Source organism: Chiloscyllium plagiosum, chromosome 14 (assembly GCF_004010195.1).
Source record: "Chiloscyllium plagiosum isolate BGI_BamShark_2017 chromosome 14, ASM401019v2, whole genome shotgun sequence".
NCBI lineage: Eukaryota > Metazoa > Chordata > Chondrichthyes > Orectolobiformes > Hemiscylliidae > Chiloscyllium > Chiloscyllium plagiosum.
Genome location: NC_057723.1, coordinates 5,723,593 through 5,746,031, shown reverse-complemented (window position 1 = coordinate 5,746,031; position 22,439 = coordinate 5,723,593). Strand labels below are relative to the sequence as shown.

Here is a 22,439-nt window from a genome sequence, read left to right as displayed (position 1 = left end):
AAATGCTCGCGAGTCAAGGAACTTGAGCCCAAGTGTTATGTTACCCCTTTAAACAAGCCCAGAATGTGCTGGAGAAACTCAGCAGGTCTGGCAGCATCTGTGTAGAGAGAAACAGTTTCGGGTCCAGTGTGAGTTTTTCAGACTATATCTCCTCAGCACTTATTTCAGATCCGCAGAATTCAGCTTTTGTTTGCGCGCCTGGTTTGTTGTCATCTCTGTCATTGTCTTTCCCCACTTACCGAGCACCCCACCCCCGCCTCTGAAGTTAGGGTGCTCATGATACAGAATCCGGCAGCCCATTCGGTCAATCTTCACCATACTGGATCTTTGACAGACTGATGAAATAAGCCCCCGTTTCCATCTCCCTACAAAGTTCCAACTTCCAAATTTTGTCCCGCTAAAGTTCTGACTGAATTCGTTCGTGCGGACTTTCCCGAAGTTAATTCCGCGCGGAACGAGGAATTCTTGCTATTCGTCTCACACACACACACACGCTCATTGAGATATACACATCTGTAAAACAGCATTACTGGTTTTCTTCGGGAAAATAGATGTTTTCCAATATTTGGTTCCATGACCATTAGCTTAATCAATCCTTTCGGATATGGCAAATACTCATACCCCCGCGGGGGGGAGGGGACGTGCAGGGGTCTCGAGCCCGAATATTTAAGAGGCTTCCATTCGACTGCAATCATTCCTTGCAACCGCTTTGATAACTTCACAACAGTCCATCTCCTCGGACAGTTCATACATTAACAGTTGTCTCATGTGGAGACTGAGTTGAACAAAAGGTGTGCAGAAGATCTCTGGTTATACAGTTAAAAAGGGCTTTTTGGCAGATTATGGGGAGCGAGCCCGCTGCAGAGTCTATGTCCCAGATGATCTCGTCATCGAGAGGGATCAACCCCCAGAGCGTTAACTCCCTCCGCAACCCCCCGCCCCACTTCACCTTCAGATGCAGACCAGCTCAGTACTGTTTTGTGAGAATTCTCAGTTTAATCACGACCCCTTTTCTGTTTTAATCTGAACATATTCCATGGAAATCTAGTGGGGATCCGCTGCCTCCATTCCCAGTTTGTTAGCATTTTTAATTTCAATACGAATTTGTTCCGGACCACCACAGTTACCTGCTGATTTAAAATATACAGCCTCACTGGGAAATCTCCTGAATTAGTTACCACTCCAGCTCTGCTGTATTGGCCTAGATTGGGTCTCTGCGCTACACGAAGCGAAACCGTAGCCGCCTCAACTCAAAACAAAGGAAGGTTTTACGATTTCGCCCTATCTCCCCCAAAAACAATAAGAATTATTAGCGCGTTTCGGAAATGTTCCACTGTGGCAAGAAATGTATTTGGAGCAGGAGTGGAATTATACCCCCCACCCCCATAATAACAGGTAGTTGGATCTATAATTGCCGCGCTGAGCAGATAGATGTTAGAGGTGCCATGGAGAATTGTCATTGAGACTCCTAGCAGAAATAGTGAACGGTGAGCAGGGGACATTGGACACAGCACATGCACTCCTTCCTCTGGATTAGGTCCGACCCCGAAGCCCCAGGTTCCAAACGACACGTTTCACACTCCCGAGTGATCAGGCATAATATTTTATGTCGCCTTTTGTTGTTGGAGTGTTTCTGTTTATTAATTGAGAAAGATAGTTGATCTTGAACGATCTGAATTACCGGGAGATCATTACCAGCGAGAGACGCGGTGGGGAGGGAAGGGAGGGATTTGAAAAATTGGGAACTATATTCCTTGAGAGTGATTTAAGTCTGTGGCCGGCAACAGAGTGAATTGTTGAGGTTGTGCCTTGATGGAGCTAACATATTATAATGCAGAATCATAAAAATCCCAGGAGGAGGCCATTCAGGCCATCGCAACTCTGCTAGCTCTTCGAAAGAGCGACTCAATGAGTGCTAACAGCACCTCTCTTCCTCACAACATTTGCATTGTCTCTCCCTTTCAAACAGCTATGCTCTTGGCCTTTTGAAAGTCACTAATCTGCTCCCAGCAGCTTTTCAGGCTACATATTCCAGGCGGATGCACCATAGTCAACTATTTTCAAACTTGCTTTGCTTCCCTACGTTTTGCAAAACTGAGAGATTCAGGACTGAGTAACTGAAAAGAATCATAGCACAGAATCCCACTATAATTAAAGTCCAATTAGTTCAGTCTCATTAACTAAGTTGCGGGGTGGGCATGTTATAGATAATGACATACAAGGTGTTGGGAGGTGGCTGTTGCTAATAGCATTGGGAGAATTGATTTAAGGAGATCTGTCCTTTCACCGATATCACGGTCATATGTTAATTAGTGGGGTGGTGGCATCTATCAAAATACTCCACGGCATCAGAATGAATATTCAGATGAATGTGTAACACTCATGAGCCTTAATACAAACCTCTGCTTGGAACATTTATGTCCCCATATTGTCAAGCTGATAACCTCAATTAATATTGATGTGCGGGGAATGGTGTCCCTCGAGCAAAGATGTGTGTGTGTGAAAATATCTCGCTGATTGCTCAGGGTTGTCCCGTGTCAGCTGTATAAGCAAATACATTATGTAAATTTGTATTTCGAGTGGAAATCATCTGGAACCATGTGTGAAGAGGCTTTTTTGTGAGAAGAAAGGATTCCGACAGCTAATACAGCGCCGGAGAAGGCTGAGCAAACCCCGCAAACACGCATTTAATTAATGTCAAATGCGGTTCCATCAGAATTATTGGCTTTAAAACTGTAGACTGCAAAACACAAATACAAATGATCTCGCTTATAGATTCTGTTTGCGTTCTGACCTTGAATTGTTCTTACCGCCAGCTCTCAGAAACATTAGTTCGTGCTGCATTTATTGGCTTCTGTTTAATTAACGTTTAACCCTTTAATGGCTCTGCTTAAAATCAATGGACCAAGACAAACAGCTCAACCTCTGTGACGCTCAGGATCAGTGTGTATCGGTGTGTATCTGACTCTGACTCTGACTCTGTTTGCTTTAAGCATGTTAGATAGCTGTGTTGTTAACTTTTAACGCGATGGGGGGAATACGGAGAATGATAGTAGGGAGTGTCAGCAGCCCCAGTCGACTTTCTTCCAGAAATGATTTGGAGATGCCGGTATTTCTTCCAGAAATACACACATTCAACCAATCTCAAAGCTTCGTGTTTTGTCTGCATTGACGAGCAAGTTCAAAACAAACAAGCCCTCTTGTGTTTTCCAGGTTAAACAACAAAACACTGAGTACCATAACCCGCCATTGCAGAGACATACAGGCAGCAGGTAGTAAAACTTTCCTCAACTCATTTCATACATTTTAGTTCCCCTCTCCATCCCCTCTGTCTCAGTTTGGTTTTTACTTCATGTTATTATCCTTATCATCGTTCCTTTGGTTTGAAGTTAATTTACGCATTAGATCTCTCTCATTCCCACTCTCATGCTGCGGTTTTCTTTTTACTTGTGTCCATTGACAGCTCATGGGACCTGGAGGAGACGGGAGGCCGATACGATGGGGAGATGGAATCAGGCAAAGTGCGGTCAGCGGGCACAGCACCAACCGGTGAATACTCTGGGGAGGGTGGGGTGACTGAAGGACTGAGCCTGGATAAAAACCCCAGCCGGGGTTTCTGCTGTTATCCACATTATTTATTTCTATAAACATCTTGACACCCCCTGACGTGACTATTGGTTACAGCAATTGCCTTATTTTGGGGTGGGAGGGGGTGGTTCGGCGGGGGGAGTTGGGGAGTGTGGGGGCGATATCCAACATACGTCGTCCCAAATGCAGCTGCATTTATCTTGCCACCATCATTTTTCGTTATCATTTTATGATTTGTTTCAAATATCCCGCTCAGATCAGTGTGGGTGGGGCGAGTCAGTTAAATTACTGGCATGTCTGTAATAATTTTGACTTGTTTTCACAGTATCCTGGTCTTAACACGTTTGCCTATGGTTGCTTCCATATTTCGGAGCAGAATTTGTTCTAACGCCTTGATGTTAATGTCGATCAATGTCTTAGACTCCGAGATCTGATGATCATTGATCATTTCAGGCTCAGATTACCGTGTCTCAACAAAGCCCCGTAACAGGCAGACGCTAACCAGAAAGCAGACCCGTGAGGTTTTAGAAATCATTTAGTGTCCATGAGCTATATTGTATTGGTCCGATCATTAAGTGTATCCACCCGAGAGATGTCACAGGTTTGCTTTTGCAGCTCAGTGTTTCCCGTCCTCATATAAAAGTCTCCACAATGGACGAGGCGAAATCTCTCCATTTCCCGCCACGCATTGTTGTGATTGAAAACTGTAGGCTGAGATTTAACAATAGTTGTGCTAATGCCCTCAGCTATAATTCAGCAGACCAGAACAGCAAATCTACCCACCTCAACGGCCTCGTCTGTCTCCCTCAGATCCCGGGTCATTTTTGTGTCAGCCTCTCTCAGTCCCCGTTTGTGTGTGGCGCTCTCGCTTAGTCCCTCTTTGTGTCTCTGTCTCACAGATCCCGTGTATGCGTGCCTCCGTCTCACCCTCTCTCTGTCCCCGTGTGTGTAGTGCTCTCTCTCTCTCAGTCTCACTTTGCGACTCTTAGTCCATTTTCTGCCTCCCAATAACAGTTCCTCTCTCCTTATGCCTCTATCTCTCCCTCTCTGTCTTGGTCTCTATACTTCGGTCAATGCCCCTTCGCTTTTTGCATCTATATCCGGCTGTGTCCTCTCTGTTTCTCTGCCTTCTTCTCGGTGCCTCTTCTTTGCCACTTTCCCTCTGTATAACTCAGTCACTCACGCTAACACAATCCAACAGGAATTAGCAACTAATGCATTAGTCGCTTCTAAACCAGTTAAATCCGCATGACCACCCTGATTATGCTAATGTCAGCACTGTTCATTAAAATAACGAAATCATAAGTGGAACGAAATTAATGTGATGAGAATTTGAAATCCGCACATGTATTTTCTGCAGGAGGAAGCCTGAAAGGGATAGGTTATCATTGGAGTGGAAGTTCTTTAAGGATAGTGACAATATGTTAATAGGGCCCACAAGAACATGGGACATCAAATAACGTCCAGACGGGAATGACCAGTTGCCACGAATGATTCCAATAATCTGCCCAGCAACTAAACTAAAACCAGAAATCTTCGCATTCCCGACGGGGTGCTAGATAGGCATTTGGAGACACCTTTACCTGTGAAATTTCTCAAGGGATTCCTTTATCTATTTCACATTTTTGTCACCTAGGTGCTACCTCTACCTGACAGCATCCAACAACACAATTTCAAGTGTAGTTATTTTAATTAACCGGTTCTGATATGTTATCACAAACCCAACATGAGACTTGAATACAGGCCTTCTTCTTCAGAGGTAGGGATACTACCATTGCACCACAAGAACCTCAATTTCAAATGTACATTGGTAATAATTGGCTTTGCCTCACCACAACCTCTCTTGACTGCTTCACAGATTTTGACTGTCTGAGCATCTCAGGAGGAGCTGCGATTTCCTTCAGTCCAACTTTGGCAAAATTGACTGTATGGATATGGGCCCTCCATAAACTGTGTCTCCTCAGCTCTGATTGAACTACCATCATTCCTAATGTCTGAGGCTGAACCAAACCCCTCTGTAACAATGATATCTTACTTGATCCCATGTTTAGCTCTTATCCCATTGTTAAGATCTGTTTTACTACTGCTTCCTACCCATCCTACCTGCTGCTAACATTATCCATTTCTATTTTGTTAAATGTAGACTTGTCCAAGACTCTCATTGCTGGACTCCAACTTTGTTATTTTCATAACCCTAAGCTCATCCTCAACTCTATATGTTATTCCATATCAAGTCCTACTCACTCTTAACCCCATGTTTGCTGGCCCTTCACCCCTTGTTTGTCTGCTGGTCTACCAATTCACAAGTGCATGTTTGAATATCCCACAACCCCACATCCTAAATTCTGTAACTGCCACCCCCACAATCATCATTATGTTCATTCATTTCAACCTCAAACATCACTCAACTCCACCAGCTCAGTTGCTGCTGAAACCCTGAGTTAAGCTTTTGTTCCTTCTTGTCTTGACTATTCTCGTGCAATCCTGGCTGACCTTTCATGTCCAGCCCTCCATAACCTTGTGGCCCTCCTAGGATATGTTGCTCATATCATTATTTATAGGGAATCAATTTATCCATCACCTCTGCACTTGCTGAATGTCATTTACTCCAGTGAAGCTGCATCTCGATTACAAATTCCACTTCTTGTTTCAAATCCCTCCATTGTCTCACACATTTCCATCTCTATAAGGTGCAAATCACACATTTAAGACAACATTCTAGACACTAGGATCACCACCCCTGGCTATACCCGCATCCCATGTACACACTGGAGGTGGCAGCACTGTGATATGCAGTTGGTAGAGGTCTCTCTCACCATTGCCTCTGAACCCCATGAGATCTCATCATACCAGCTCAAAGATAAGAAAATCCCCCCTACCCCAGCTGATTATCACCTACAACCCCCACTAACACTTGGCCATTAGATTGGTATTCGTCCCTTTTGAACATCACTTGGAAGAAGCTCTGAGGGTGGCAAGGGCACTGATTATACTCTAATGGGGGGTGCAGGAGTGTCTTGATAGCACCACTAATGATTGAATTGGCCATGTCCTAAAGGACAAATTGACTACACTGGAACAGCATTGTGGGAACTACCTAAAGGGAAGAATCTACTTGACCTCATGCTCACCAATCTACCTGTCACATATGCATCCATCCATTATTGGTATTGGTAGGGGTGGACACCACATAATCATTTTCTTCACATTGAGGGTATTGCCATCATGCTGTGTTGCACTGTGCTAGATGGGATTGACTTGAAGCATGTCTGGTAATCAAAACTGGGCATCCATGAACTACTATTTGCTATCATCAAAAGCAGAATATCTTTCAACTGCAATCTGTCACCTCATGGTCTGACATATCTCCCACTTTACTGTTGCTATCAGAGTGGGAGATCAACCCTGATTCAATGATGAGTGCAGGAGGACATGCCAGGAGCAGCACTAGAAGTATCTAAAAATCAGGCCTCAATCTGGTGAAGCTACAACAGTGTGCAATAGACAAGCCAAAGCATAACACACTAGATGCAGCAGGTCTGCAGAGCTTACATTTGATAAGCAACAAAAACAGAAATTGCTGGAAAAGCTCAGCAGGTCTGGCAGCATCTGTGGAGAGAAATCAGAGTTTTGGGTCAAGTGACCCTTCATCAGAATAGTACATTTGGTAAATTTTGCAGACCTGTCACATTGAGTTGTGAATGGTGTTGGACAATGAAACAACTAAAAGGAGCTGGATGCTACACAAATATTCCAACCTTCAGCAATGGAGGACCCCAGCCAGCACATCAGATGAGGCTGTATATTTTTTAAACAATGCACAATCATAAGTGCTCACTGGATAATTCAGCTCAGTTTCCATGGAAGTCCCCAACATCACTGCTACCAGTCTTCAATTAATTCTATTCACTCATGCGATATCAAGAAATAGATGAAGACACTGGATACTGCAAAGACTATGAGTCCTGACAACATTCTGGCAAATAGCACTGAAGACCTGTGCTCCAGAACTAGCCATGCACCTAGTCGAGCCTTTCCAGTAAAGCTACAGCACCACGTTTACCTGACAGTATGCAAAATAGCCCAAGTATGGTCTGAGCAGGACAAATCCAATCCAGCTAAGTATCACCATCTGTCCACTCTCAATCAGCAAAGTAGATAGAAGGGATCATTGCCAATGTTTTCCAGCAATATTTGCAAAGCAGCACCTAATTCATTGACAGCTTGTATTTCAGCAGGGCCACTCAGCTCCTGACCTCAATGCAGCCTTGGCTCAAACATAGACAAAAGAGCTGAGCTCCAGAGGTGAATGAGAGTGACTACACTGATATGAAAGACACATTTGCCTGAGTGTGGCAGTGAGGAGACTGAGCAAAACTGGTGTCAATGCGTATCAGATAAAACTGTCCTTTGGTTGGAGTCATACTTTCTTTGTATTCACTCACCAGATATGGGTGTTGCTGGCTGGCCAGCATTTATTGCCCATTCCTCGTGCTGTTGAGAATGTGGTGTTGACCTGCCTTCCTGAGCTGCTGTAGTCTACGTGCTGTAGGTTGCTGTTAGTTTTAGCTTCAGGTTTCATTGTCACATGTACTCATGTACAGGAGTATGGGGTACAGCAAGCAAAATACAATGTTGCCATTCTCAGCATCATCTAAGGTACAAAGGTACCTAGGAACAAAATCTTAGGTACAAAAATAGAAAAATAAAGAAATAGATTAAAAGTTCAATGATGCAGTTCTTCATAGTATAAAGTTGCAAAATAAAGAGCCAAAAGTTAAACATTATAATTTTGTATTAAGCCATGAGCCTGCAGACAGTCCACACGGGGCTTTCCCTCCTAGGGCTCGCTCCCCTCCACACTAAGCACACTTTCACCCACTTTGCTGCTGACTACCATCTGGGCTCATGTTGGCTCTCTAATGTTGCCATGTTCTGTCGTCACCGCTGCCCCACAACTGAGCTCTCTCAAGAAGGTAAGTAAATAAATGCACTAAAAGACTAAAAAAGAGAAGAAATAATGAGAAAACAAGAAAGAAAAACTGGAAGTACTGGATGAGACCCATGCTCAAGAGATCGGGTGCTGCCTACTCTGCCACTCTCTTGTTTTCTTATGCTTATACTGAGGGGGAGTTCCACAATTTTGACCCAGCCACAGTGAAGGAACTATGAAATATTTCCATCTCAAGATGGTGAGTGGCTTGGAAGGGAACTTGCAGGAAGTGGTGTATCTGCTGCCCTTGTCTTTATGATGAATGTGGTCATTGGCTTGGAGAAGCTGTCTAAGGATTTTTGGTGAATTGCTGCAGTGCATCTGTAACTGGCACACACTGTTGCTGATGAGCTTCAAAGATGGAGGGAGTGGATGCTTATGGATGTGATACCAATCAACCGGGCTGCTTTGTCCTGCATGATGTCAAGATCCTTGAGTGTTGTTAGAGCTGCACTCTTCCAGGCTGGTGGGGAGTGTTCCAAGCCTCTGACTTGCTATTGTAGACACATAATCTATATATAGAGACCAGCTGAATCCAGTTATGCATGTTCATAGACCCTTGAAGGCAGTGGGACAGGAAAATAATGTTGTTCTGAAGGCATATGGGATACTTGCCTTTATTACTTGAGACACTGAATGCAATGTCAGGGAGGTTATGATGTAGCTGTGTAAAACTTTAATTAGGCCACAACTGGAATAGTATGTGAAGGATGTGATTGCATTATAGAAGAATAGAATCCCTACAGTGAAGAAACAGGCCCAGCGGCCCAGCAAGTCCACAGTGACCATCTGAAGAGTAACCCACCCAGGCCCATTCCCCTACCCTATTATCTTATACTTACCTCTGACTAATGCACCGAACCTACATGTCTCAGAACACTATGGGCAATTTAGCATGGCCAATTCACCTAACCTGCACAGCTTTGGATTGTGGGAGGAAACCGAAGCACCGGAGGAAACCCATGCAGACACAGGGAGAATGTGCAAATGCCACACTGACAGTTGCGCAAGGCTGGAATTGAATCCAGGTCCCTGATGCTGTGATGCAGCAGTGCTAACCACTGAGCCACTGTGCTGCCCTGTTTCAACTACAGAGATGAGATAGGCTGGGGTTGTTTTCTTTAGTGCACTGAAGGTGGAGGGGAGACCTGACACAGGTGTATAATATTACAGGGGCATAGATAATAATATAAGATAGATAAGAAGCAACGTTTAGTAGATGGGCCAGTGACCAGATTTAAGGAAATGGGCAGGAAGTTTAGAGGGGATTTCAGAAAAAAACATTCCTCACCTAGAAGATAGTGGCATTCTGAAACTCACTGCCTGAAAAGGTGTAGAGGCAGGAACCCTCACAATATTTAAGAAATATTTAGATAAACACATGAAGTGTCACAGCATGCAAATATACAGCCAGGTGCTGCAAAATGAGATTACAGAACATAGGTGCTTCATGACCAGCATGGAAATGAAGGGAGGAAGGGCCTCTTTTGCTGATATAAAATTCTATGGAACTTCATGGCCATTTCTTCCCCATTGCCGGGTCAAAATCTCCAAACTCCCTTTCTAATAGCATTGTGTGTTTTCCTACATCTGATGGATTGTGTGGGCTCAGGAAGGTCACTTACCAATGAAATCTCAAAGGCAACTAGGGATGGGTAATAAATGCTGGTCTGGCCAGTGATACCCACAACCCATGAAGGAATAAGAAAATCCCCCAGCTCTGCAATATATATCCTCCTTTAATTCAGATTTAAGCAGCCAGATTTAAAAGCTGCACTGATAAAGTCATTCTTTCAGCTTTCTGGGCCCCATGCTCTTGAATATTTTCCCTAAAACTCTTCTCTTTTAATAAGTGCCTTAAAATCCACAGTTTTTGAACAAAAATTTGACCAATGTGCTTAGTGCTCATATGTAGCCCCCTGTTAAAATTTGCTTTATACTCCTCCTGTGCTGCGATTCGTCACAATCCCCAAATGACTGCATGCGCACATAGCTCAGAGGGAACATTGCTCCTGTGATTTACCTTGGGTCATTCAATAAAGCACGATATGCACATATGCAGTTGTTGTTGAGGAGTTGATTGTCCCTCCAATTTTGATCTTGTGCATGAACACACAGATTTCCCTCACCCTGGGTAAGGGAACTAACAAGAGGGAAAAATCGTCATAGAGTTATAGAGTTGTACAGCACCAAAACAGACATTTCGGTCCAAACAGTCCATGCTGAACATATTCCCAAACTAAACTTATCCTACCTGCCTGCTTCTGGCCCTGAATAAACTCTGAACTCTGATATCCTCTCTTTAAACCCCTGCTTACGTACACCTCTTACTGCCTCTTTAAGATACCCCTCAAAACTCTTTAAATAAATTCTTAAATTCCTGACCAACTAACCTCTCCTTTTGGAAGGAGTGAATGTTTGCCTGATAATCTTGCAGAGAAGCACCGAGGAACTTTTACTGCATGAAAGACAGTGAATAAATAATCTTATAGATTTCGATAATATCTCTTCGCTAGAATAAATAATACCAGGTTCTTCAATTTTTTATTATAGCTGAGATATATCTTTTTTGCATTGCCTTCAGGGTGAGCATATTCTCGTTGCAGTACAGTGATCAGCATCACATATTGTATTCCAAATGGAACAGTATTAGTGCTTTTTACTGACTGCTTATTAACCCACGGACTTTTCATTTTTTATCTATGGGCATACACATCCCAAGATCTTAGCCCTTACTAATTCTGCACACTGTGTTTTTGTTTCCAGGAGCACAATCCACCAGTATTGTGATTTCTCCTGCATTGAATACTGTACCCTAGAGGCATTTAGTTGATGCAGCCACTGTTCATCTTTCTATGTTATTGCCGTTTCTTCGAGCTTGTCCATGACACATCCCATTTTCCACTCATCACCTACCTTTGCAACACATCCAGACCCCTTTTGTGTTTGGTTTGTCTCGACTGTGTAATCTCTCTCTGCTGATAATCTATTAACTAAAATTTGATTTTTGTACCATCTCCAAATAATAGTAACCTCATCCCTGATTCTTGCGATACCACTGACCCACTGGTGTCAGGTCAAATCAGCTTCCTTTATAAATATTCACTATTTCCTTTGCTTTAATCAGTTTTAAGTCCATTTCAGAAGTAAATTCATGAAAACATTAACCTATTCATTTAAAATGGGTCAGTAGTGTTGTCATATTAATGTAAAGAGTGTTTTCATTCCTGTTAATTGTTCCTTTATTATCATATTCCCACCACTTCAATTGTCCTTGATTATTATGGACAGTTGCATGTAGAAACTGGAAAGGCCACAACCCTTACCTACGTACATTAATGATGGTCTCATAGCGACAGGCTGTGATGTCTTAGACATGCTGCTAGTTTCAGACATAAATTGCTGTGCTTCTCACTAGTACAAAAGCAAGATTTTGTGGATGCTGGGTGTCTGAAAGAAAACCAGAAAATTCTGGATATTCTCAGCAGGTCACACCACATCTGTGGAGAGTGTTGACCTGAAATGTTAACTCTGTTACCCTTTCCACCAATGTTGCAAGGTCTGCTAACAATTTCCAGTTGAGTCTGTTTGCTGACCAGCCCACATCTCATTAAGGTGCACTGGATATAATGGCAAGCACAATACAGCAGCATTAATAAGAACAGCAAGCTTCAGATGATTTCCAGCTTTTTTATATAAGTAAATAACAACTTGTTAAGGTGCACTGCATGTGATAAAATAGCATTTTATTGAGACAGACTTCACTTCCCTTAGGCTATGGCAGCTTTGATGAGTGAGAAACATTATAGAGTTTGCAACCAGCTGTGCTTAAACAACAGTCAATGCATTTCATTTACTTTACATTAAAAAATAAGACAGCTCATTATTTTACAGTGCATTGTGGGGAGATTATGGCAGTAATCCAACAATTGCAATTGTATTTACACCAGCGACAAAATTTATTTCATACATTTCCTTTAGCAAGCAGCACAAGAGAAAGTTTTGTTAAGACTGGAATAGCACATCGGCAGTCCGAAAACTGGACAAAGAGTTAAGGCAGGTGTAAACCTCATAGTGAATGACACAGAAGTACAGTTACATTGATATATTAGCCCATCAGGTAAGAAGTCATGATGGTGTGTATATGTAATGAAATTAAAGTGCCTGATATGAAGGGTCCGGTTTGGAGAAATGCAATTGCATCTTTAGGGTACTGATTGGCTTGTCTTGCTCTGCTGTAAGTGCCTTTGTGTTCAGTCTGTGGGAGTGATTATCCTGACATGAAAACAAGCTTCCACATTAATATCATCCAATGTCGGCAATAGGTAAATTGTATTTGCATGCACTAACCTGGACAAAGCTGTGAAAACTGTAGTTCTGTGTATTGCAATTTCAACATAGAAGGAGGAATAGACCATTTGGCTCTTCAAGTCTGCTCTACCATTAAGTAAGTCATGGCTGATCTAATTGTGGTCTCAATTCCACTTTCTTGGCTGCTTCCCATAACCCTCAATAACCCTTGTTTGTCAAAGATTGAGCTAACATTATTTATATCTTGCTCCCCCATCTTTACTCATTTGGTTGTACGGAACTTAATTATTGCTGGGGAGAGAGACAAATTTCAAAGTTTGTGAGAAGATTTGTAGCTCGGGTGCTCGTTGTTGTGGTTCTGTTCGCCGAGCTAGGAATTTGTGTTGCAGACGTTTTGTCCCCTGTCCAGGTGACATCCTCAGTGCTTGGGAGCCTCCTTTGAAGCGCTTCTGTGTTGCTTCCTCTGGCATTTATAGTGGTTTGTCTCTGCCGCTTCCAAGCTGATGTGGACCCAATATACCTGCCACTGCAACGGACAGCTGGAACTGACAACCGGAAGCGGCAGAGACAAACCACTATAAATGCCGGAGGAAACAACATAGAAGTGCTTCACAGGAGGCTCCCAAGCACTGAGGATGTCACCTAGACAGGGGATGAAATGTCTCTGCAACACAAATTCCCAGCTCGGTGAACAAAACCACAACAGAGAGACAAATTGTCAAGTTTAAAATTAACAACCTATCCTACATCCACTGCTGCATCCACAGCATCCATTGCTACATCTTTCATAGATCAGGACAAATGCAAGAATGCTAAATTTCAAGCTATCACAACAATTTATACAATAGGAGAAAAGGGTGCTGATTGTTTGGCAAGTCACCTCGGCCAATCAGCCAGCACTCTTTCCCCTCTGTAGTATAAATTGTTGTGACAGTGTGATATTTGGCATTCTTGCATTTGTCCTAGTGAGTGCAGATGTAAAGCTTTAGTAAAATGATTTTTTTTCCAGCAATTTCAATTTTGGGTCTTTGTTCATTATAACCATAGAGCCAGACAAGAATTACAGAAGTGAAAGAGGCTATTCAGCCCATCCAGCTGAATAAACTGGCCGATCATTATAATATCACTTCCCAGTCCTGGATCAGTAGCCTCGTAGGTTATTGCGATTCTGGTTCTGATCCCTATTGAATCAGTTAAAGGTTTACACTTCAAATACCAAACTGGGCACTGTTTTCCAGACACTCACTACCTTCAGGGTGGAAGGGCTTTCCTCATGTTCGTTCTAATCCTTCTACCAATCACCTTAAATCCACTTTCCCTGGTAATTGGTTTCTGCCAGGGGTCTTCCTTGTTCACTCTATTCAAGCCCCTTATTATTGAGTTAAGGCACCCTTCAGCTCCCTTAATTCTAAGGAAAACAGCCCTAACCTATCCAATCTTTCCAAAGCTACAATTTTCAAGATTTGGCAACATTCTTGAAAAACTAACCTGTACTCTATCAAGAACAACAATGTCCTTCTTTGTAATGTGGTGATCAGAACAGTATGTAAAACTCCATCAGTGGCCTAACCAGTGCCTTTAGTGTCTATAGTTCCATCATTCCGTAGGAACAAGACAAGGCCCTTCAGCTCCTTAAACCTGTTCCACCATTCAATGAGATCATGGCTGATCAGTAGCCGAATTCAATATACCTGCCTTTGGCACAAATCCTTAATACCTTTGAGAAAGTGAGGACTGCAGATGCTGGAGATCGGAGTCGAGAATGTGATGCTGGAAAAGCACAGCAGGTCAGGCAGCATCCGACGAGTTGATGAAGGGCTAATGCCCAAAACATCAATTCTCCTGCTCCTCTGGCTCCTTACTACCTTTGCTTAATGAAAATGTATCTACCTCAAATTGAAAATTAACAACCTACTCTACATCCACTGCTGTTAGTGGAAGGGGACTCTTTGCTTGTATGTAATATCTTGCCCAATGAAGGAAAGCATCACACATGTCCTGTTTATCACTTTACCTACCTGCCCTGATATGTCCAGGGATCTGTCGAGATGCACTCACGGTCTCTCACTTCATTTTACTTTCTCAATACCTTACCGTTTACTGTGTATTCTCTTGCTTTGTTCTTTCCCTAAGTGCATAGTCTCACGCTTCTCCAGTTTGAATTCCATTTGTCACTTTTCTGCCCACTCAACCAAACCAGTGATATCTTCCTACAGTCAACACCAACCTCTTCACTATCATCTGTATCATCTGCAACTTTCTCAATCATGCCGCCCACATTTAAATCTAAATCATTAACACATACCACAAACAGCAAGGGACCTGACACTGAACCCTGTGGAACATCACTGGAAGCAGCTTTCATTTATGATGTATTTTCTCAGATCAATTTAACATAACTTGTCTCGCAAACTCATATCAGAAATATTACAGATTACAGTCAAGCATAATAATTTATTCTGATTTGTCAACGATGCACAGCAATGTTCAAATTCACCTATTTAGACCATCTGAATATTTGAATTCAATAAACCAACAGTATGAAGCGCTTCTGCGAATAAATTATACCTTTAAACTTACTCATTAGTGTCAAGGTTTTGCTTTAGTTTCCTCAGCTTCACACATCTCCCTCTATCCAGAGACAACTCTGTTGTCAACAGTGTAGTCCCAAAGGAAAAGGATGGTTAAATAACTGCCACAATAGCGGTTCACTATAATATATGTGTCTTTAATACTTCCAGAGAGCATTACTGAAGAGTAAGAAAAACATGATACAGATGGAGAAGGAATTATTAAGTGCACTGATCAAAGACTAGGCTGAAAAGAGGGTACTTAAGAAAGCTTAAAGAATGTGAAAGGGTGAAAGGAAAGGGGATGGAAGGAAGGAATTCCAAACAATGAGTGTTAGATTGTTGAAAACGAATCTCTCTAGGTGAAGGGATGGAGTCAGATCAGGAGGTTGGTATGACGGTGGGGGTGTGAGTGGTGTGTCAAAAGAGATTACAGAAGACAAGGAAGAGCTAATTTAGAATTCAGTTTTAATTAATTTCAGTTCACAGGATGTGGGTGTCGCTGGCTAGGCCAGCATTTATTGCCCATCTCTAGTTGCCCTTGAGAAGGTAGTGGTGAGCTGCCTTCTTGAACTGCTACAATCCATGTACTGTAGGAACACCCACAATGTTGTTAAGGGAAGGAGTTCCAGGATTTTGAACAGCTAAAGTGAAGGAATGCCGATATATGTCCAAAACAGGATAGTGAGTGTGTTGAAGGGGAACCTGAAGGATGTGGTGTTCCCATATATGTGCTACTCTTGTCCTTCCAGATGATAATGATCATGCGTTTGGGAAGTGCTGTCTAAGGAGCCTTGGTGAATTTCTGCAGTGCATCTGTAGTTAGTATACAGTGTAGCAGGATTCCTAGCCTCTGGTTTGCACTTCATATCCACATTATTATGTAGCAAGTCCAGTTCAATTTCTGGTCAATAGCAACACCCAGGAGGTTGATAGTGGAGGATTCAGAAATGGTAACGTCATTAAATGTCAAGGGATGAGTCCATAAAAGGGCAGAAAAATCAAAGTTCTAAATCTGAGGCACTGGGATCCCAGAACATGGAGTATAATTACATTTTCATTGTGAGTTTTATGTCATCTAACACTTATTGATACAGTGGTCAGAATATTGAGTACTGGAGTTGGGAGGTCGTGTTGTGGCTGTGCAGGACATTGGTTAGGCCACTGTTAGAATATTGCATGCAATTCTGGTCTCCTTCCTATCGGAAAAATGTTGTGAAACTTGAAAGGGTTCAGAAAGGATTTACAAGGATGTTGCCAGGGTTGGAGGATTTGAACTCTAGGGAGAGGTTGAATATGCTAGGTTTATTTTCCCTTGAGCATCGGAGGCTGAGTGGTGACCTTATAGAGGTATATAAATCCATGAGGGGCATGGATAGGATAAATAGACAAAGTCTTTTCCCTGGGGTGGGTGGATTTGAGAGGTCACGTTGCACCTGTACAGATATTGCTGAGTCCACTTTTGGATTCCTGCATGCAATTCTGTTCTCCTGCTTTCGCAAGGATGTTGTGAAACTTGAAAGGGTTCAGAAAAGATTTAGAAGGATATTGCCAGGGTTGGAGGGTTTGAGCCAAAGGGAGAGGCTGAATAGACTGGGGCTATTTTCCCTGGAACCTTGGAGGTTGGGAGGTGACCTTATAGAGGTGTATACAATCATGGGAGGCATGGATAGGGTAAATAGATTTTTTTCCCCAGGGTGGGGGAGTCCAAAACTAGAGGGCATACATTTAGGATGAGAGGGGAAAGACATAAAGGGGACCTAAGGGGCAACTTTTTCATGCTGAGACTGGTGCTTGTATGGAATGAGCTGCCAGAGGAAGTGGTGGAGGCTGGTACAATTACAAATTTAAAATGCATCTTGATGGGTATATGAATAGGAAGGGATATGGATATAGCGGGATATGGGCCAACTGCTGGCAAATGGGACTACATTACTTTAGGATATCTGGGTGCCTTGGACAAGTTGGACTGAAGGATCTTTTGCTGTGCTGCTGTATAATCTCTATGACTCTACTGGACAGGCATATGGACGTACATGGAATAGTGTAGGTGGGATGGGCTTCAGATGAGTATGACAGAGTGGTGCAACATCGAGGGCCGAAGGGTCTGTACTGTGCTGTAATATTCTATGTTCTATGATTGTTATTTACTTATTATGAAAATAAAATTAAGATGCATTTAATTCTCAAAATTCAGTTTGTCAGCGTTCAAGGATTGGTAAGTGAGGTTGTGTGACTGTATAAAATGGTTCTCTTAAAGATATTGTATGAATACAGAAAATAGTGTGCTCTTCCCTCGTCTCTCAAACTACCAATTATCCAAATCTTAAGTGAAAGCTAAAACCCAGAATTACCTACAGAAGATGTAATTGGTAAGCGAGTATTTAAATGTGTCGATGTTGCTCGGTGAGTGCTACTTCTCAGTGAATATGTAGGTGTGGAATTGGACAGGATGGGTGGGTGGAAGAAGTGGGTGAGTTGGTAGTGCGAGAGGTGGGTGAGGTGATGGGGTGGTTGCTGTTCGGTGCAGTTGTCAAATTGAGACTAAGGTTAGGTTGAAGAAGGATGGAACTGAGGATTCAGGAGGGGAGAGTTTGAATAGGCTTCAGGGGTTAGTCATGTGGCCAGGCAGTGGGAATGGGAAAGTTGAGGAATTAACATGGTCAGTCAATTGCATAGTTGTCCATGAGCTAGAATAGTACTTCTCTGGGTAACTATCACGTTAAGTGGAATTTTCCAAAATCTCAAACTGAGAATCAAATCTTTTGGATAGGTCTCAGGGAGCAGAGGAGTTGTGTGTTGTAAGTTCAAACTTCCTGGACAATTTCCATGGAGTCAGTCCTTCCACAGGATCCTCACACAGTCATATGTACAGTATCTGATAATTAAAGACTGGACAAACTAGGCCATTATTTTTTGAATAAAATCTATTTAATTTACACTTTCATGAAATGGAGATGTGTATATGTCAGTTCAATTTAGGTGCATGCAGGGCAGGGCACTCATGACTTGGAGTCTTCAGCTAAATCTGTTGACTGATACTGCAGCATAGCATTGAGTAGGGGTTTGGGGTATGGTATCACAAATGAAAATTTGAATCAAAAACTTAAAATCAATGTAAACGATCCCATGGTAGAGTCTGACGGAAGTCAGAGCATTATCCTGTCCAACATTCACCTCTGAATTAACATCACTAAATTGAGATAGCTATTGAGATACCAAATTGATGTCGATGAGAGCTTGCTGTGTGGAAATTGGTTGTTGCAGCTTCTACATGATTACAGAGACTTTTGAAATGTAGTCTCAGTTAAGTGCTCTTGTACATTCTGAGGTGAAGAATGATGCAAGATAAATGTAAGTTCCTCCTTCACAGCTTTGTGACAGATTGCATTCCACTGTCCATCTATGTGCGTGATGGTTTGTATTGATGTTGAAGATTCAAAAGTCTGCTTGAAGATGATCATGGAATTTTCCTAGTATCTGCTTCAATATTCTTCACTTAGTCAAATTGTCCTAAAATAGCAGCTCCATTTGACATCCAGAAGTAGCTGATGACATTGGATGCTATAAAGGTTACAGGCCCTGACAACATTCCAGCAAGAGTACTGAAGATTTGTGCTCCAAAACTTTCCATACACCTAGGCGAGCCATATGCCTACAACACGGGCATTTACCTGACAATATGGGAACACCATCACCTTCAGGTTCCCCTCCAAGCCACTCACCACCTTGACCTAGAAATATATTGCCCTTCCTTCACTGTTGCTGGATGAAAATCCTGGAATTCCCTCCCTAATGGAATTATGGATCAACCCACAGTAAGTGGATTGCAGTGGTTGAAGAAGACTGCTCACCACCACCTTCTCAAGGGCAACTCGGGATGGGCAATAAATGCTGGCCGAGCCAGTGACACCCACATCCCACAGATAAATAAAAAAAGAATTGCTTAGGTACTTCCAATTTACAAAACTCAGGATAAATCCAATCTAATTATTGCTCCATAAATCTTATCCTCAATAAAGTGATGGAAGGTGTCATTGACAGTGTGGGCAAACAACATTTACTTAACTATGACCTGGTCACCATTGCTCTGTTTGGGATTTAGCATTCAAAACTAGCTTTTGACCTTACTAACATGGATAAAAAAGGTGAATTTCAGAGGTGAGATGAGAGTGATTTTCCTTGACATGAAGGCTGCATTTGACTGTCTGTGACAGTAAGGAGGAGAAAGTGAGGTCTGCAGATGCTGGAGATCAGAGCTGGAAATGTGTTGCTGGAAAAGCGCGAGATGAGAGTGATTTTCCTTGACATGAAGGCTGCATTTGACTGTCTGTGACAGTAAGGAGCCCTAGCAAAACCTAGAAAATCAGGGGAGAAATCTTCACTGGTTGGAGTCATACCTGGCACATAGGAAGATGGTTGTGGTTGTTGAAGATGAATCACCTCAACCACAGAATATCTCAGTGGGGGTTCCTCAGGGTAGTGTCCTCTGCCCAAACATCCTCAGCTGTTTCATTAATAACCTTCCCTCTATCACAATGTCAGAAGTGAGGATGTTTGTTTGCCAATGATTTCACAATGATCAGCACCCTTCACTTCTCCTCAGATTCAGGAGTATGTGAACATCAACATCATACCTGGACAACATTCAGGTTTGGGCTGATGGGTGGCCAGAAATGTTTGCACATGAAAATGTCAGGCATATGACCATCTCCAACAAGAGACACTTTAACCATCACCCCTTGACATTCAATGGCATTACCATCACTGAATCCCTGATACCCAACATACTGGATGTTACTGTTGACCAGAACCTGGACTGGACTAGCCATATAAACACAGGAGTCAGGACTTCAACAGCATGTAACTCCCCTCCTGACTCCCCAAAGCCTTTCCACTATCTATAAGGCACAAGCCAGGAGTGTGATGGAATACTCCCCAATTGCCTGGATGAATGCATTGCCGACAACACTCAAGAAGCTTAATGTTATCCATGTTAAAGTGCTTGATTGGCACCACATCCAGCACCTAAAAAATCTGGTCCTTCCGTCACCACAGCAGTGCCCATCTACAAGATGCACTGCCAAAATTCACCAAGGCTCTTTCAACAGCACCTTCCAAACCCCTGACCTCTAAACTGCAGACAGGGATAACAGATGCGTGGGAATACCAGCATCTGCAATTATAGAATCCCTACAGTGTGGAAACAGACCCTACAGCCCAACAGGTCCACACCGACCCTCTGAAGAGTAACTCACCCAGACCCATTCCCCTACATTTAACCCCTGACCAATGCACGTAACCTACACATCCCCGAACACTATGGGCAATTTAGCTCAGCCAATTCACCCTGACCTGCACATCTCTGGACTGTGGGAGGAAACCAGAGCACCCGGAGGAAACCCACGTAGACACGGAGAGAATATGCAAACTCCACCCAGACAGTCGCCCGAGGGTGGAATCAAACCCCAGTCCCTGGTGCTGTGAGGCAGCAGTGCGATCCACTGAGCCACTGTAATATTATCTCCAATCCTTCAGTGTCACTGGGTTAAAATCTTTGAACTTGCTTTCTGTAACAGCATATAGACTGCAGTAATTCAACACAGCAGCTCAATACCACCCTCTCCAGGACAGTTAGGATGGGAAATAAACACAGACTCATGGCACAAAGATAGGTGGAGGGACAGATAGTTTTGAGGAAGCGTGGAGGCTTCAGGAGATTTTGGACAGGCTAAGAGAGTGGGCAATGGAGTGTCAGATGGTATACAATGTAGGAAAGTGTGAGATTACACACTTTGGCAGGAAAATAGAGGTGTAGACTAATGTGTGAAAATGCTTTGGAAATCTGAAGCACAAAATGATTTAGGAGCCCCAGTTCAGGATTCTCTTAAGGTTAGCTTGCAGGTTCAGTTGACAGTTAGGAAGATCAAATACAATGGTAGCATTCATTTCAAGAGGGCTAGAATACAAGAGCAGAGATGTACTGCTGAGGCTGTATGAGGCTCTGGTTAGACTGCATTTGGAATACTGTGAGCAGTTTGGGGTCCTGTATCTAAGGAAGGATGTGTTGGCATTGGAGCGGGTCCGGAGAAGGTTTACAAGAGTGACCCCGGGGATGAAGGGTTTATCTTTATTCACCAACATAAGAGTGCAGGGGTAGAGAGGAGGAGTTGTTGTTGAATCTTCCTGAAACTTTATAAGACGTTAGTTAGGACACAGTTAGATTTCTGCAAACAGGGCCACTCCCTGCATTATGGGAAGGATTATGATCATGCTAGAGAGGGTACAGTAAAGGTTTCTGAGGGTGTTGCCATGGATGGATGGATGAGGATGGTTTGCTCTGGGATACAGAGGCTACCAGGGAGATCTCGTTAAGTTCTGCAAAACTGCAAGAGAGTGGATAGAAGGTAGCAATTTCACTCTCCAGTGATATCCAGTGGTATCCAGTGATATCCAGTGGGTGGGCATTGGTTAGGGGAGTTGGCAGGAAGGTCATAGGGGATTTCTGGAGGAATTGTTTTTCACTTGGAGGGAGTTGCGGGTTTGAAATTGACAGCCTGGAGGGTGAAGTAGGGACCCCTATCACATTTAAAGGTGTTAGCATTTATTGACAATGCCACTGCTATTCTCCCGTGCACAGTAGTGGATAGAGTCGTACAGTACAGTACAGTACAGAAAAGGCCCTTTGGCCCATTCAGTCTGCACAAACAAAAAAAATGACTAAATCGGCCTGAGTCCCACTTACCAGCACTTGGCCCAAAGCTTTGAATGTTATGATATTTCCAGTGGCTCATACAAGTGCTTTTTAAAGGCTGTGATGTTTTCTGCCTCACTACTCTCCCAGTGCAGTCCAGTCATAGAGTCATAGAGATGTACAGCATGAAACAGACCTTTTGGTCCAACCCATCCATGCCGACCAGATATCCCAACCCAATCTAGTCCCACCTGTTAGCACCAGGCCCATATCCCTCCAAACC

The 22,439-nt window shown here is 43.0% G+C and overlaps 1 protein-coding gene across 3 annotated transcripts in view; it reads left to right on the top strand.

The window, feature by feature from the left end:
* LOC122556428 (protocadherin-10-like) overlaps positions 1-22,439 on the top strand; it is a 35,608-nt gene that overhangs the window by 2,861 nt on the left and 10,308 nt on the right. Inside the window, exons 2-3 of one of the 3 annotated variants that reach the window (XM_043703063.1) lie at positions 3,214-3,272; positions 3,464-3,549. The exons of 1 other annotated variant lie outside the window; for it this stretch is intronic. In XM_043703063.1, coding sequence (XP_043558998.1) covers positions 3,214-3,272; positions 3,464-3,549 — 145 coding nt within the window. The remainder of the gene's footprint in view (positions 1-3,213; positions 3,273-3,463; positions 3,550-22,439) is intronic. One more of the 3 variants, XM_043703064.1, reaches the window with a different exon arrangement.